Source organism: Anguilla rostrata, chromosome 14 (genome assembly GCF_018555375.3).
Source record: "Anguilla rostrata isolate EN2019 chromosome 14, ASM1855537v3, whole genome shotgun sequence".
In the NCBI taxonomy this organism is placed as follows: Eukaryota; Metazoa; Chordata; class Actinopteri; order Anguilliformes; family Anguillidae; genus Anguilla; species Anguilla rostrata.
The window spans coordinates 4744482-4761802 of record NC_057946.1 but is presented as its reverse complement, the minus strand read 5'-3'; the positions used below and the strand labels follow the sequence as shown (position 1 = coordinate 4761802).

The window sequence follows — 17321 nt, the reverse complement described above, 5'->3', positions numbered from 1 at the left end:
CACACAGAAGTCCATTTTTAAGCCCTTCACAGTCAACATAGATGTATTGATATAATACACCTAGCAGGGTCAGGGTGAGTTCTGTTTCAGTTCGGTCAATTGAAGTAATTCAATTAATTAGTAGGTAAATTTACCTACAGATGGAATTGACCTCCACACATTCTACACAAGACTGGGGCAACTGGTGACTCCTAATTGGCATCAATTTTCAAAACTGAAAACCCTTATTTACTGGCATTCATACCACTCTGTACTCTTCTCATGACAAAGTGCTGAAGCTAAGCAGGTGGGGACTATGTTAGTTCATGGATTGGAGACCTCCTTGGAAAACTAAGTTGTTGCTTGCAGAGGTGTTTGTGTGCCTGTAGGTGGCACTCTTCCCTCTTGACCAAATAGAAAATCAACGATGGGGCATCTGTGCTGTAGAAGGTGCTGTTCTTCTGATGGGGCATTGAACCAAGATCCTGATCACTCTGGTCAATAAAGATGCAATGGCACTTTAGTGACCTACAGTAAGGGTGTTAAACCCAATGTTCTGGTGAAATTCTCCTAAAACTGTCTCTCTACATTTGGCCACCTAATCACCCCCTACAAACCGATTGCTTTAAAATTAGTTGCAGTTCTGCCCACTTTGATTCCTCGGGTCCTCACTACAAAAGAGAACTGGATGTTCAGTTGACCTACCAGGTTAAATAAAGATATTTTTTTTTAATGTTATATATATATACTTCACTCAGCTCGGTTTAAAAACGGCTTCTGCTCAACCCCCGCTCTGTGCAAGAGGATATGGAGGCCTGTCCCTGGGCTTTGTTGTGGTTCCTCCATTTTGTGTGGCATAAAAGGCAGGCAAAAATAAACAGTACGGCAGTTGAGACTCTTCTCCTGGTCATGTGACTGGTGCCCTCTGGGCAGTCTGTGGTTCCGAACAGATATGTGTATGAGGTCAGCGGTTCTGTGGTCGATTGTGACTTTCCGGCTTGGAGGCACTCCAGAAAGACATTCTGTTCTGCTATCCTATTTAGCATGAACAGGAACATATTTACAATTTCACAAAAATTCCATTAATAAAACCTGTGGAAACTACCTGAAGCTCTCCTCTCAACTTTCACTTTAAATGAATGACTGGCAAATGCTGACTTCTTTTACCACTACTTAACATGGTGCCCCCCGCAAAAAAAGATTAATAAATTCAACTGAGGTAGTAGTACCCTCTTGAGGTCAGGTGTAGTACTGCACACAACTTCCAGTACAATGTAACTGCAGACCAGCGCAGATGTCTGTCACCATGGTGCTAGAGAGCCACATAATCTTTTGGTTTTTATTTTAACCTTAAAATCAGCAGCTACTTCATACCCAATAAATCAGGTGAGGTTAGTTAACTGTGTAATCAGTGGCTCTAGACGAATCAATCAAATCGTAAATAACAGCAAAGCACTGCACTCCCCGCGGCTAGCGTTGCAAGACCCCTGGGCTAGCACTAAGAACCACATGACCTGAGGTGAGGTGGATCCTTGTAGAACGTACCGGAACAATCACAGAGTTCTTTCTTAGAGTTTAAGCCCCTTAGGGTTTCTTGTCACTACCTGCACGATTTTCTGCGTTCTAGTTTCTTTTCCTTTGTTGATTTTAAATTGTGTGAAAATAAATAAAGAACTAAAGAACTTTTTCTTCTGTTTGTCTCCGGCCACTCCTTGCACTTCCCCTGGCCCGGCTGGTGACCGGCCTTTGGGCCCTGCAGCAAATGGACAACGCGGTGTACACCTTCGAGCAGCTCCTGCACCAGAACCTGGAGAGCGCGGGGGAGGAGCACATGTGCAAGGCCATTCAGCGCTGCCAGGACAGGGTCGTTAAGGTGAGGGAGCAGGAAACAGGAAGCAGGAAGCTGGAAACAGGAAGCAGGCTGCTTCCTGCTTCCTGTTTCCAGCTTCCTGCTTCCTTATAATAATAATATAATAATCTGTATTTATATAGCACCTTTCATACATAAAATGTATCAAAGTCTTACCACTGATTTAGTCTTGCATAGCCAGACCTATCTCCACACTTCCTTTCAGCTGTGCCAGCGCTGGAGAAAGGTCTGGTTCGAACCCATTATCATTCCGGTATAGGGGGGAAAAAAGCGCTCTGGCTTGTTTGTATTTCTTTAAACCAATCACAATCGTCTTGGGCGGCGCTAAGAACCAGGATGCAGTGACGGTGCCCTTGCAAAAATGGTAACACGCAGATAGCGGAAGGGGAGGAGAATTCCGGCTGAAATAGTCGGCCAATGGCAGGGCTTATACCCACAGTCTATATCCTGTGAGTCAGACTACCAATGATTAGACTGACTGCTAACCAGAACCAGTCAGCTCCTGTGTTCCTTCCATCCTGTAGACTTCCTAATGAGAACGGGTTGTGGTTGGTGGCAGGAGCATCCACGGGTATAGTTCCCTAACAGTGTGGAAACGTCCAGTGCCACAGCATTGTACATGGGTACGCCTCTTCATGAATATTCATAAGAGGCAGCGAATTGGCCTGTTTGGGCATGAACAGCAGGGAGACAGAACATTAAATGTTAAGAATATAGAGCTGAGTATCTGGTGGCTCATTAGAATTTTTGGTCTGACACAGGAAAGTGTGTGTGTGGGGGGGGGGGGGGGTGATACTGCTGAGACAGAAAATTTCACGGCTCTGATAAAAAACTTCAATGTCCCAGAGAGGAATATTAATGTAGCAATTCATTTAAAAGCATTTATACTCTCACAGTTGACAGTGACTGCAAGAAGGACACAATATCTCAAAAATACACTAAAAATAAAATTACATTTTCTCAGATACTGGGACAGTTTGAGTCTTTTTTTCCCATACATCAGCATCTATTATTTGTTTGTAAAATTTGACCGACGACGCATGGGTTTCCCATGATTCCCTCCTCCAACCCTTTGTGCTTCTTGCCCCCCCCTTGCAGAAGTTTGACTACGACAGCAGCACGGTGCGGAAGAAGTTCTTCAGAGAGGCCCTGCTGCAGATCCTCATCCCCTACCTGCTGAAGCAGCTGTCTCCGTCCTGCGCGGGGGTGAGCCGTCCTGCCACTCAAACCTCTCCTTTTCATCTCTCATTTCTGCCCCCCCCCCCATCATCTGAACCCGATTTCAGCACCTCCCACCGGTCAAATCTCATGGTCAAACGCACATCCTCCCAGAACTTCCAAGAAAACCTGGCCTTGGACCCCTAAAGCGCAATAGTCGAGGTGCTGAAGGAGCGTTGTCCTTCCTCTTCCTCCTCTCCAGATTTTGAACACCCAGCATCCTCGCTGGATTTTTGGAAAATTGACAAATCCCTGGCCCTATGGCCTTAGAGCACAGCAGTCGAGGTGGTGATGTCAAACCCTCTCTGCACCAGTCTCCGCCTCCCTGTCCCGGCCCCACCCACCATATGTTATTGGGTTTGCAGCCACGCCCCCCTCTCTGACATCACTTCCTCCCTTGCAGGATCTGCCGCGCTTCCAGGAGCTGATCTTTGAGGACTTCTCTCGGTTCATCCTGGTGGAGAATGTGTTTGAGGAGGTGGTGCTGCAGTCTGTAATGAAGGACATCACCATGGGTGAGTGGGGCGCAGGACGCTTAACGCATTCTCTGCTACAGCAGGGACGGCCAGCTGGAGAGCTGTAGGGTCTGCTGCTTTTTATCTTCATTTGGACCTGTAAAATTACCTATATTCATTTACACCCAAGAAACCAGTCGAGGTGAGTTAGCTGTGTAGTCATTTGCTTCATTTGAAAACAAATCAGTGAAAATCTGCATAACCTGTGGCTCTCCAGGACCAGATTTGGAGACCCCTGTTCCACAGCAATGTGTGTGTACACATATAAAATGGGTAGAGATTCAGTGTGCCACCTGACGGTGTTGTTGTGACTGGGAACTGTATTTCTATTTGCCCTATATTTGGTCCCCCCTGCTGTGTGTGACCTATATTAACCCCGACCCCTGCTCTGTGTGACCTATGTTATCCCCGCCCTCTTCTGTATGTGACCTATGTTAACCCCGCCCTCTGCTCTGTGACCTATGTTGACCCCGCCCTCTGCTCTGTGACCTATGTTAACCCCGCCCTCTTCCCTATATGACCTATGTTGACCCCACCCTCTGCTCTGTGACCTATGTTGACCCGCCTCTGCTCTGTGACCTATGTTAACCCCGCCTCTGCTTGTGACCTATGGCAACCCCCTCTTCCCATAGACCTATGTTGACCACCTCTGCTCTGTGACCTATGTTGACCCCGCCTCTTCCCTATGACCTATGTTGACCACCTCTGCTCGTGACTCCCATGTTAACCCGCCTCTTCCCTATATGACCTATGTTAACCCCGCCCTCTGCTCTGTGACCTATGTTGACCCCGCCCTCTGCTCTATCTTTCCTCTGTCTGCAGCTGTGAAGGAAGCAGCCGTCATGAGGAGGCATAACCTTTTCCGGGACAGCATGGTGCTGAAGGGCAGCGACCTTAACCTGCACCAGCTGGCGGAGGAGCCCGCCGTGGACTGGGCGGGGCAGTACGGGGGCGAGGAGGCGGGGGGCGGGACCGCGAAGAGGCGCAGGCAGGTGGTGTCCATGGTCCTGCTGGACGAGCAGCCCGGCCTGCTGCACGAGTCCTGCCTGGACATCCCAGGAGTGGAGAGGATCCCCGAGGAGGGGGAGGGGGAGCGGGAGGGGGAGGAGCACAGCCCGAGCCCCAGCGTGGACACGCCCACCTCTCCGCGCAGCGCGATCGAGATCCGAAGCGCAGACACGCCCGGCGCCCCGCGCAGCGTGATGGAGATCCTGAATGCAGCCGCGCCCACCTCTCCACGCGGCGTGATCGAGATTCCAAACGCAGACGCGCCCCCCTCTCCAGGCGGTTTGAGCCAGATCCGTGACCTCATCAACCCCAAAGTGGAGGTGACTGTCCCCGCCTCTCAGGTGGACTCCACCCCCCTGGCCAATGGGGTGCTCCCAGCGGCAGCCAGCCCCAGCGAAGCAGGGTCCACCTGCCACCCCGACGACAGCGGCTTCCAGTCCCTGACCAATGAGGCCACGGATGAGGAGGAAGCTCAGCCAATCACAGAGGCCCTGAAGCAGGCAGGATGCACCGTTGCCGACCCAGAGAGGGTGGTTGTGACACTGGAGCAGGGAGATGCTGAAACGGGAGAGAAGCGTTCTGGGAAAGTGACCGAACTGGAGCCAGACATTGTGTTTACCATTTGAGCGGGTGTTCACATGGGTGAAATTAAGACTGAAAACCCAGGTCAAAACTTTATTTTATGGAAACACAAAAATGCTAATTAGACCATTTAAAAAAAAAATCTGCATCGCTCATTATTATTATTATTTTTTTTTAATGAAAGTCGGTGGTGACCAAGTATGTAATTTACTGTCTTACTTTTCTGTGTAACCCGTATTACCCAGAATCTTATTTGCCAAAAGTTTAAAAGGCTTTGCCTAGTTTTAGCCAACTGCAAAATTAAGCTTTTAAATTGTGAACATGATCGCGCCTATCCCATTTATATTCCATGTCCTGCATTATGTGAGACCATAACTCAGACGGGTTCCAGCCTGATGCCCTCATTTTAAGGGCTAATTCTAGAGTAAAGATCCATTGCTTCCCCCGTCGGCACAAATCAGTATGCTAAAGGCATCGGGGATTTGCAGATGAAATCCTGAAGCGTCACGACACCTTCATTTCCTGGCGCGGTCGCTGCGGTTGAACCGAACGCATAAATAAGCGGGAGTCTGGCGTACCTGCGGAACCTGGTGAGCGGCGCTACAAAATTCGGATGGCCACAGACTGGTCCTTCAACATCCTTTGGAAGAGAGGCGACGCTTCCTGAGTGGGCTCGGTTGGGTGCAGCGTTCAGTTTGGTCAGAAAACAGCCACTACAGCAGGGGTGCACAACTCCGGTCCTGGAGGGCCGGTCCACTTGCTGGTTTTTGTTCCAACCAGTCACCTCAGTTTTGAGTTCTCTGACAGCTCTATAAACTTACGCTGGTTCACTCCTGTACTTGAGCACAGTGAAATCTCTAGGACACACTTGCAGTCTGCGGCTGTAGCTGGTGCCTGTACAAATTTCAGATCAAGATATGACTGGGCTAATTAAATAATTAAGAGCTGAAGTTGGCGCGAAATCCTGAAACGGATCGGCCCTTGTTGTGCAGTCCTGCACTGCAGTGAGTCGGGTGTTATGTTCTGTAATGGCTGGCAAAGAGAACGCCTGATGACATAACATTACGCAATGTTCTCGGCCCCACAAGCCTGCAAGTAAACACATTCGCCGTGGTCTTAAATATACCAGCTTGCAAACTGTTGATATTCTAGGAGAATAGCCCAGTCAGAAACGCCTCGCTCAGTGGAATTGCAAACTGAAAAAATGTGTTTAGTCGTAAATGATGTAATATTTATTGGATTTTTTTTTCTGCATTTCAGTTTGGAAACATTGACGTCATGTACAGTTATGAAGCAGAGGTCTGACTCGGAAAGAAAGTTTCAGTGCGGATTTTGTACATGCACATATATATATTCTATATTATTATTATTGTTATTATTATTATTGCAATTTCTAACTTGCTACCTGGTTTTATCGATACTAGCTACTCGCTGAAAGGACCAGTGTGTGCCATTGATGAGCTTTCTGGTGTGTTGTACTGCAGTGTGACGAATACAATCCGCTATCTATCGTAAGACGTAATGTTATTTAAGTTGTAAGCTGCTGTTTGTGTGTTTGAGACCCCTCATGGTTATATTTTGTGAGTATGGAGGTGTGCACGAAGACAGGAAGAGTGCATCAGGTCGTAGCGTCTTTCGCTGTCCGTAGTCGTAGTTAAATTTTGCGGGCATTCGGGTTCCCGGACTGCTCGTTGTGAGCAGGCCTGAAACAGCACAGAATTCCGCGTCCTTCCCAGCAGGCCGAGGGACTCTGAAGGGGGGTACCCGTGTCAACTTTGGCGATTAGACTGCCAAATTTACTTTTCACAGACTCTCTTATGCGGCTCAGTGTCAACATGTTTTTTTTTTTTTTTTGTTGCCCGTCCTATCCCTGAGCTTCCCGATTGCTGATGGAGTACAAGGCCACGCCCCTCTGAGTGGCGTGTGGCCATTGGCCGGGGAGTCCCACGAGGAACAGAGGGGTTGCCGGGTTACGGTTGTGATGGTAACCCGAGCTCCTGCTTCTGGAGCTGCAGGTATTCGTATTGTTTATGGTGTTTTGTTTTTGGAGGTCTTGGCTCTCTCTCCGGTTGAGCTGTGCTTATGAACTTTTGTAGACCAGAGTAATACCTTTTCAGTGAGCCTAAGAGCCACATCATCACACTAGCACAATCTGGGGGGTCCTTTTGTGATTTAAGCACATTTTAACACAGAATTTTCTTGCTGGATTTCCTTATTTAGGTATACAGGTTCTGTAGATCTAATTTTATCTGTTTCACCATGTTTTATTTGGAGATTTAATCACCAACTCTGGTGTTGCATCATTATGTTGTGGACAATATGGTAGTTTAGTAGTAGCTGGCAATGAAATAAATAAAACACTAAAGGAATATGTGTGAGTTTTTTCTCAACCAGTGTTTTACTGGTACTGCAGGTATTTAATATCTCAGTCGTTTACCTGCCTGTGTGGACAAACGTTGACACCGCAAGTCTCTCAGGTTCCTGAAGGAATGTCACTTAAAACCCCACTGGAAGAGTGTTCACCTGGGTACGAAAAGCATAGCATACAGCAAACATGTACATGGTATTTCACAATACAGACTTAAATGCTTTGTATATCCGACAAAACACCATCACTGGGTCTGAATCTATCATACAACAACCCAGAATAACCATGAGTGAGATTTGAGTGGCTTTTGAGTGTCAGTGGTGATCTGGCACAGATGCAGCTGTAGAGGAATGAGAAGTTGGGCGCCCCCTGGTGGTGTGGAGAACCACAGAGGTGGTGTTGCGAGGTTGCAGAGCTGGAGAATAGGAGGTGTGTGCCGATGAACAGTTGGACGAAGGTTGACGTAGTGTTACTCTTGGCTCTAGAGTTCATGAGTGGGAACCTTTATCATAGAATACCTTCAAACTGTCAGCACAATGTAAAAATAGAGATAAGTCTTGGGAGTGTATTTCTTTTGGCTTCGTTTCAGATTGAAATAAGAATCTAATGGAAGGAAGCTGAGAATAAATCTAACACTATCCATAGGTAGATTACTGATACGTCCCCTGTACTAAGGCTGAGGCATTTTCCTGACATACAGTAGCACCATGCCCCCCCCCCCCCCCAAAACAGTAGCGAAGTTGCAGATAATTTATATTGTTTTTCTTTCGATAACCAAAGCTTTTATTTCTGAGACTGTCATGTTGAGTTAAGACACTTTATGAACAGGCCAAGCAGTGGGCAGCTATGGGCTTTACCTTTATTCAAAGTGACTCAGTCATTTTTCATCTAGCGCAACCAGACTCTCATCATTTTAAAACTTACAAACCTGTAGCGAAAGTGGATGTTTTGTTTTGACATGCGTCTTATGAAATGTGAAAGTTTCTAGGTTTACTGTCTGAGCAAATAAATCATGTGATCATCTCCTACGACTGTTGGACTTTTACATAAAATTTAATGAGGACAAGGAACTAAGCTGCTGATTTACCAAGGCATATAATTTTGTCCATCCTTCATACATGGTTGTTGCTGTAGGTGTGGTGGTGTAGTGATGGGTCTGTGTTTGGATACGCTCCCAATCTAACTAAATATGCAAATAAAGAACCAGTTGGTCACAGTAATCTCAATGATTTACATGAAGTGGTATGCGATTGTCAGTTAGCCCAATGAAGCACTTGCTTCTTGTCTGGAAAATATTCACAAGAACTAAGGTTGTCCCTGGCTCTCCAAAGTAGTAAATGGTAACTGGTCACATCTTTCATTAATGACAGGACACAAAATATTAAACCAAGTTTTCCATTTTGTAGTGAAAGAGTTTATTAATAACCAACGTGAGATGTAATTTACATTGCAAGAGAACAAACGTCTCCCTCTACCAACTGTTTAAAAACACAAAGGCACAAAGTATACAGAAAAGTTCAAGTAGGACACCTCAGGGCAACAATAATCCACTGTTATCAGTGTCACCTGTCAAAGGTCATGTGAAAGACACATGATCTGCAATTTCCTGATCACTTGGCACTTTTTTTTCAACATTTTTTTAACGGCACACTTTATGGTACGTGCTGGATTGGACACACAGATATAAAATGAGAAATTTTTAATTTGCTGAAAAGGCACAGGTGAAGCTGGGCGTCTCTGGGTCACATGACATGGCGGCATTCCAAGTGCCACCAGGTGTTTAATTAAAAAATTAAACACATGCGTGTGCCCCTCGGATTCTAATGTGTAGAATAAGGAAAAGAGAAATAATTTTCCTCCATTTAAATACCGTCATAAACCGGTAATGGTGAAACCATTAAAAAATATATATAACACCATATCAGTACGGTCACACAATGAATTGGGCAACTCAGAGCAATATCTATCTACAGTATGTTAATGAACATAAAGTCCAATTGTGTTCAGTTCTCTCACATCTCTCAACCTGAAGTAGTTGGAACCCTAAGTAGAGTTGACACACGCATATACACATCTCTCCGCACAACAATTACGGATGATTACAAGGTTTGCTCAGCAATGAAATCGCACAGTACCTCACCCCTCAACTAGGTCGCGCCCGGTCCTACATTAGCAAGAGTGACAATCGCTACACAAGAAAAACACACTCGAGCATATCTATGCTTTCAAAAGCAAAGCCCCGTTCAGCACACTGCACTCTCGACACACACTCTGAAGCACATCTACACAGCTTAGTCCGGCATTCCAGTTCAGGACTGAATGCGTTGACGGGAAGCTCTCGCTTGACCAACAGGGAGCCTGCCACCCGCGTATTTGTTTGCTCTCCAAAGTCCTGCCTTTGTCTAAATCTCCTGCCATCCATTTTGTGTGGAGTGCTTAGTGTCCTGAGGCCCCAGGCTAACACAGCTGAACACAGCGAATTTTCCAATGGCGGGTCGAACGAGGCCTGTCACAGGATGAGTGCATCAGTATCCCTCTCCTTGTTGAAAGACAGCGCTTACAAACGAGAGAAGGCTATAGTAAGGCTCGATCTAGGGAAACGAAGAGTGTCTCTATCTCTCTCTCTCTCCATCTCCTCATCATCCTCTCTCAGTATTTTGCTAGCAGAGGGAAGGCCAGGAAGTAGCCGATCAGGGAGCCCACGATGACCCCCAGGAAGATCCAGACGTTGTAGGACATGACGCACAGCATCAGCAGGTAGCCTAGCGTCACCTGGACGACGTGGACGCACGTCTGCAGGATGTGCATCAGCCAGCTGTGGGGGGTTGGGGGGGGAGGGGGGAGAGACACCATGGTTACGACCACACCATTTGACAGTCTAAATCAGTGTTTCTCGACCCTGGTCCTGGGGACCCACTGCCCTGCATGTTTTAGATGTTTCCCTGCTCCAACACACCCGATTCAAATGAATGGGTCGTCATCAAGCTCTGCAGAAGCCTGGCAATGATCCATTCATTTGAATCAGGTGTGTTGGAGCAGGGTCTAAACACAGGTCTAAATCATGTGACAAACTATATTCTCTTACTGCAGATCAAATCACAAGGTTGTAAAATCTAAATTCTCTTTGCCATGAATGAGTGGTAGTCTTCTATTAAGCGTGCGTTAGTGAACAAACGAGGAGTCCTCATTTAACTGAAAATGGAAACGTCTGTCTGCATTTCTCAGGTTGTAATGCAACACTTTGAAAGACTGTAGGGCTGAGTTTTCCCCCATTTGATTCCAGGCTGTCTTTATATAGATCGTAGAAATGAAAACTAATTCTAAATGAATTACTAAATTAAATGATGAAACCAAAGAAGAAAATCCAGCATTTAAAGAAGGAAATATACAAAGAATAACATCATTTACAGCATGCAGTACTGACACAATAGCTTAGGCCTGTGATACTCAACCTATGGCCCAATTTGCCCAACCGCATGGCCTGATTTGCTGACTTATAAAGTTCTTTTGTTTTCCTTTCAGTGGTAGAATGAAAGAAGATAAGGTTTGCATGCCTGGAAAAGGTTTTTTTTAAAAATAGCCTAAGAGTAAACAGATAGAAAGACTATGCTCCTGCACATTATATCTTGCCAAACTCAATCCTGAGTATTTCTGAACTGTATTTAATCAAAGAGTTCTCGTAAGATATAACGTGTGGAATGGTCAAATAAACAAAAGCTGATGTGACAGGCAGCACAGACGCCATTAATGATTAATAGGAAAATAATTTGTTTTATCAGAATGCAAATCAGACCGCCCGCTTACACAAATTTGCAGATTGAGAAGCACAGGCTTACCCTCCCTTCATTCAGTAAATACAAACAAAAAAGTGGCTTTCAACCAGCTAAGACTTAACAGCATTTAACGGCATTTTGAATATTTGTTATTTGGGTTGTGTTTCTGTTTTTTTCCCCTCGCATGAGAATACACCAACTTGGAACTGAATAAAAGATCGTTGCTACGTTATTTCCTCTACCCGTTTAGCAGAAACCCTTATCCAGAGCCACTTACAGCTGGACATTTTACAGAAGCAAGTTCCTTGTCCAAGTTTACAATGGCATTGCATCAGCTGAGATTTGAACCTGCAAACCCAAACCCAGTTTCTCAGAGCTGCAGGGTGTGCTGGATTTCACAGTCACTCAGCACTTACTGTAATTGATCAGTTAAAACAGCTGATTGCACAGCTAACTCACCTAACCTAGATTCTGCAGATAGTTCATTTTAAGGTGAAAGCAGGAAATGGTAGCTCCTGTGGCTCTCCTGGACCAGGAAGGCCCTGATCTACACTACACTCCCTCCTGTCCATTTCCATTCTGAAAAAAAGAGGACGTAGATTCCTGCCGGCTGAAAGCTGAAGGCTAGTTGCGGTACCTTTTTTTGTGGGTGGGGTCCCGGTCCGGGGGGGTCAGGGAGGACTCTGACGGGCTGCTCTCCAGGTGGGGGCCGCTCCCCAGGGCGGTGCTGCTCCCCAGGGATTCCGTGGAGGAAGGGGGCGGGGCAGGGGGCGAGACGGGGCCCTCGCCCAGCCAGATCTTCCACACCTTCAGCAGCTCGTAGAACACGGTGAGCAGGAGGACCAGGAAGACGGACAGCACCATGCCTGCGGGGGGAGAGGCAGTGACCTTTGACCCCCGCCGCCCGACGACGTCACAGAAAGCGCGGTCTGGGCTAGTGTGGGCTGTCGCTCTTCCCTCCCTAACTGCGTCTGGTGATGTAACCCAGAACAGCCTGCTTTTCCCAGCAGGGGAGGGTCGGAGGCCACGCTGTTTAGCGTTGTGTAGCTTTGCGTGAACAACAGGCCTGGTCGGCCAGTCCGACTGGTCAGCCCTAATCTCTGAGACGTCAGACACTGCAAGGTGCTCCACAGGGAAAAGGTGCTCCAAACAGGACTGCACTATTGAGACTGACTACAATAATGTCTCAAAAATAGGAACTACTGACTACAATAATGTCTCAATAATAAGAATTACCGACTACAGTAATCTTTCAATAATAACAACTACTGACTGCAACAATGTTTCAATAATAACAACTACTGACTGCAACAATGTTTCAATAATAGTTACTGACTACAATATTATTAACAATAACAACTACAGACTAAATTGTTTCAATAACAACTGACTTCAAAAATGCTTTAAAATAATAACAACCGTCTATAATAACGTTTAATTCAGCTGCGAACAACAATAGAGTTTCAACAATAGCAACCGCTGACAACAATAAGGTCTCAACAATAACAGCTACAGAAAACAATGTTTCAACAATAACCAACTACTGAAAACAAGGTTTCAACAATCTAAACTACTGACTGCAATATTGTTTCCGGTGACTAGTTGGCAGTTTAAATATTAAGTATAACAAGTGGAATGTGTTCATTATTCACCAGTTACGTGCTTCATATGTAATGTTGTAACAAGGCGGGTGGATTTTGCACTCCGTGGTAACAAAATGTACGGCATTTGTTGCCAGGTAACAGCCCCTCACTCTAAGCACCGTCTTTGCATAAACAAAGAGTAGGAGACTCATGTACCCAGACAGTAAGAAAACCTACACACTGACTGTGTAATCTGTCAAACGAGGCCGCTTGAGCACAGGACTGCTTGTGATAACTACGCCTAATTATTTTACCTAATCAAGGAAGGTAGACTCAGGATAATCACATGGAAAGTACTTGACGTCATGCATGCGATGCACTTTACAGACGTACGAAAAGCCAGTGGGACTGAGAAAGGACTAGGCCAGCACTGTGCTATCAAATGAAGCATGCAATTAACCAACATGCAACTAGGGAGTTGACTGCATGCCCGTGGATGAGACAAACTGACCTCAAACACTGCTCCAGCCTCTTACATTTCAGACTGTCTGCAAGCCCAACTTGTCTCTTGCGATAAATAAAATGCTAAGCCATGCGGAAAGACATTTTGTCCCCACAGCGAATCAGAAAAAATGAGTCAGCCCGACTGTGTGAAAATGGACATCTGTGTGATAAAAGGTCAGGGGGACTGGACTTGCAACTCCAGTGGTTACAGGCTCGCTTCTCAAAAGGAGCGCAGCCATTTTACCCTTCAGTGAGGGCGTGGTGGGTGGGTGGGGGGGGGGCGTACCTGCTGGTCCGTGCACATCCCAGAAGTGAAACAGCAGCGTCACGTTGCTTGAATCCTCAAAGTGCATCTGAGAGAGAGAGAGAGAGAGAGCTGTGGAAGAAGGCACAACACAGCAAGGCCTACCAAAAAAGACCACCCCTGCCACTGGACACGGCACTTTCCCTTGAGAGAAAAGCAGTTTGAATGCCCCCCCCCTCCCCCCATTCCCCTCCTCCGCCTTACCCTAGCCCCTATTATCCAAGCCTCGTTCACTGAATGTCACCCGGGTGGCTGACAGGAATGCGTTGGAGATACGCCCAAGATGGTGAACTGTTCTTTACTCCACCCCTGCCCAGGTGAATGGACAGTTGTGTGAGTCTAGCTTGTCCGGGATCTACCTGTCTGACCCCCCCTCCCTGTTCAACCTGCCTGCCCCTTCTCTGCCCCCCCTGCAAATACCAAAACCTTCCCTCTCTACACCCCCTCCCCCCCCACCGGTGCAGGAGGGGGTGACGGCTGTTTCTCAGCAGGCAGTGGGAGTCAAACGGGTTTACAGCGCAAAAGAAAATCAAGAAAAACCTCATCTGATCAGAAATAGTCTGTCACCCACACAAGTATACACACGTTCACACACTCAATCTTACACACGCCACACGCACACATTCAATCACAGGCACACAGGCAACACAAACGCTCATCACACACCCACTATCACACACACTCTGCACGTACACGTACAGGCACATGCAGAGAGGGTTTTTGTGGTCAACGCCGTGCAATATAGTAACGCAACATTTCCTTCCGTGTTTTTCGCCAGATTTCCCTTTACACTGCAATCCTTCCCCGCACAGTGGCACACAGAGCCACAGTAACAACCATACAGTCTAACCAACCAGCGCTGACTGCTGACCAAACTTTGACCACAGCAAGAATGTTTATTTAACCTTCATACGAGCAGGTTCCCGTACATATCTCTTCGTAATAAGGGCAAGTGTCCCCACTGACCTCTGGCAAAGCACAGTGAAAATCCGCATATTAATTTATTTATTTAGGCCTATTTATTAATTGTGTGGCTAAAGGGCCCTTTGTTGTTAGGCACTGTTCACCTTAAACTCCAAACGCAAAGAGCAAACCAGAAGTTTCCACGCACAACGCGATAGTCAAGTAGGTCTTTGTGTGAGACCTACTTGACTGTTGTGGTGAGAACACCCAATTACCGGGGGAATGAGATTAATTTAGGGCCCAAAGTTCTGTTTTGAAGGGGTGGCATTGTGCACACATCTCCACCAAGACAGGAGCACAGCTGCTCAGGAACCTGATGAAGGACCCATTATACAGTATGCATGTGACTCCTTAATGACAAAGCCATGATTAGTTAGCCAGCTCAACAATGAAATCTCTCTACACCCTCACTGGCCCTGTGCCCAGCTGAACTGTGCATTACCCAAAGACACAGACATGCCTGGGGTTTGCCAGAAACTATGTGAGAGGCCCTGAGACGCTCTTAGAAGAAGATGTTTTAGTCTGAGGAGACAAAGCAATATGTTAGGTGCAAACCATCACATGGGTAACGGCATCCCCCCCATCAGACATGATGGGGTTTCTTTTCGAGAGGAGGGACTGGTAAGCTTGCCCATCAAGGGCAAGCTCGCAAATACGGGCAAATCCTTGAGGAGGAGAAGGCAGCCATTTCAGTCTGAAGGCGGTCTGCGTTTCAGGCAAAGATTCATGCTCCAATAGGACAAAGATCCAAAACTATATGGCAAAAATGATAACTGACTCGCTTAAAAAAACAAGGAGGCTGGTATTCCGGAATGGCCCAGCCAAAGTCCAGTCTAAAATTCCATTGTACGGTAAATCTGAGGTACGACCGGAAAATTCCCTCCACTTGTCTAACTAGGCAAATCCGTAGCAGATTTACAGGGAGGAAAGGGCACCAGTTCCAAAATCTAAACAGTGCAAAGCTCAGACAGACAAGCCTCAGTCAGAGCTGCAATTGCTGCCAGAAATCTATGTACAAAATGTGGCTGAATACATTTATAAATGAAAATTGGTAGTGTGTGTGTGCGTGCGTGTGTGTGTGTGGGGGGGGGCACCTCTTGAATATGAGAAGTGGAAGTTTCATTTTTGAAAAAAATATTTCGCATCACAAATGTGTTGAATTTGTGCTGGTAAAGGGGGAAATATTTCAATGCCTTAAATGTTAAGGCGTAACAGGCAAAATGTGATTCAAGGGGGTGAATACTTCCCGAAAAACCTAACTCTTTCTCCTCAATTCACAGTTTCAACGGCAATATAATAAAAAAATATATTTCAATTTTCAATGTCCCAGTCTGGAATAGGTGTTTTGCAACATTCAAATTGTTCCCATATGTTAACTTTAAATAACACGTTCAAAAAATCATTGTGTTTCCGTTGCCCATATGAAACGTACACGGCGCAGTACACAATACACAATATTGGTAGTTTTCCAAACCTGGTTAAAATAAGAGGAAGAACTGATCACTGAATGTTGTAAAAGTACACATACAGGATAACTCCGTGCTGTTCAGTTACTTGTGAGAGAACACGTTTCCATTACACTTCATGTTTGAATTCATAGTCCAATGAATAAAATTGGCAAAACGAAGCATATGTTTCTGTGCTTTTAGTTAGCCAGTGTTCTAGTTATGCAGAAAACAAATTCATGCGAATGTACATAAGCATGACAACTCATCTCGATATTACTTGTTGGCGCATTCTTTCTCGTATTGTACACAACAATGCATCCTGTGTTCTTGTAAAATTGCATACAGTATGTTTCAAAGTTAGAAGACTACAGTGCATTGCAATTTCCAGCTCCATTACTGCCGATCTGTAGTAGGGTATTCCCATTTTAGATTATTTTCGTAAGCAGCGTAGACCAAAACGAACAAAGCTGAGCACAACAGCATAAAACCCACTGGCTGTCAACCATTTATTTTGATTTCAGACCAGCATTTGTTTTCCTTATGATGGCATAGCCTACTACTGCGATAGCCTACGACTGAAGCTTACTGTAAATCTATTAGAAAATAACTTACATTGCGTAGGTTCGTGGAGATTTGGCAATAGCTGCCCTCTGCCCTCCTTATCCACACTTTTGTAGACCAAAACACATTTACGGGTAAACTTTTGCTTAGGAGTACTCCAATCAGCAGTCCCTGCACACCACCAAATCCATCGTGCTATTAATTATATAACTTATCCTAAAATCCTCCTTGAGGGACAGCGCTACGGACTCGTTGTCACATGATGCGTTCGCGGAGATCTACGGAACTTGTAGTGCCACTCCACGGACGGGTCTTGGTCAGGCACACTGAACTGTATGTTCATTGGTTAGGTACCTTCAGCGGAAATGACGAAACGGCATGTCCAAAGGTAGCGTTTTTATTCCCGATTGAGGAAGACCTTTGCTAAAGCGCCACCGTTCTCTCAGAGACGCTGGTAATATGCAAATAAAAGACCACAAATAGTCTACAGTTCTGTCGCAGAAGTGAACTGAACAGACTGATCTCCTGTTACCGAGTGTTGTGTCGGTACAGAACTACCGGAAGTGCTCGTGGGTCCTTTTTCCGCTCTGGGAACCAGTGGAAACATTCGTAGCAAACTAGCTAATCCCGCTGGTCAAGGGACAT

The 17321-nt window shown here is 46.0% G+C and overlaps 2 protein-coding genes across 2 annotated transcripts in view; one reads left to right on the top strand and one right to left on the bottom strand.

Annotated features, from left to right (window-relative positions):
• The window catches only part of niban2a (niban apoptosis regulator 2a), a 52699-nt gene extending 44136 nt beyond the window's left edge, over positions 1-8563 (top strand). The window contains exons 11-14 of the mRNA XM_064307049.1: positions 1739-1852; positions 2948-3055; positions 3471-3582; positions 4405-8563. Coding sequence (XP_064163119.1) covers positions 1739-1852; positions 2948-3055; positions 3471-3582; positions 4405-5216 — 1146 coding nt within the window. The 3' untranslated portion in view covers positions 5217-8563. The remainder of the gene's footprint in view (positions 1-1738; positions 1853-2947; positions 3056-3470; positions 3583-4404) is intronic.
• Positions 8564-8931: 368 nt separating this feature from the next.
• On the bottom strand, positions 8932-17009 carry slc31a2 (solute carrier family 31 member 2). Its single transcript, XM_064307053.1, has 4 exons — positions 16728-17009; positions 13687-13753; positions 11951-12179; positions 8932-10355 (listed from the first exon to the last, which is right to left on the bottom strand). The coding sequence occupies exons 2-4, from the start codon at positions 13751-13753 to the stop codon at positions 10190-10192; spliced, it is 462 nt and encodes a 153-aa protein (XP_064163123.1). The 5' UTR covers positions 16728-17009; the 3' UTR covers positions 8932-10189.
• Between the last annotated feature and the right edge of the window lie 312 nt (positions 17010-17321).

Excerpts from the sequence above, each read along its gene's own strand:
- slc31a2 (XM_064307053.1), bottom strand. The coding sequence starts at position 13,753 with ATGCACTTTGAGGATTCAAGCAACGTGACGCTGCTGTTTCACTTCTGG. Across the intron at positions 12,180-13,686 it reads GGATGTGCACGGACCAGCAG|GCATGGTGCTGTCCGTCTTC; the intron begins GTACGCCCCCCC and ends CTCCCCCCGCAG. Across the intron at positions 10,356-11,950 it reads GACCCCACCCACAAAAAAAG|CTGGCTGATGCACATCCTGC; the intron begins GTACCGCAACTA and ends AACCCCCCACAG.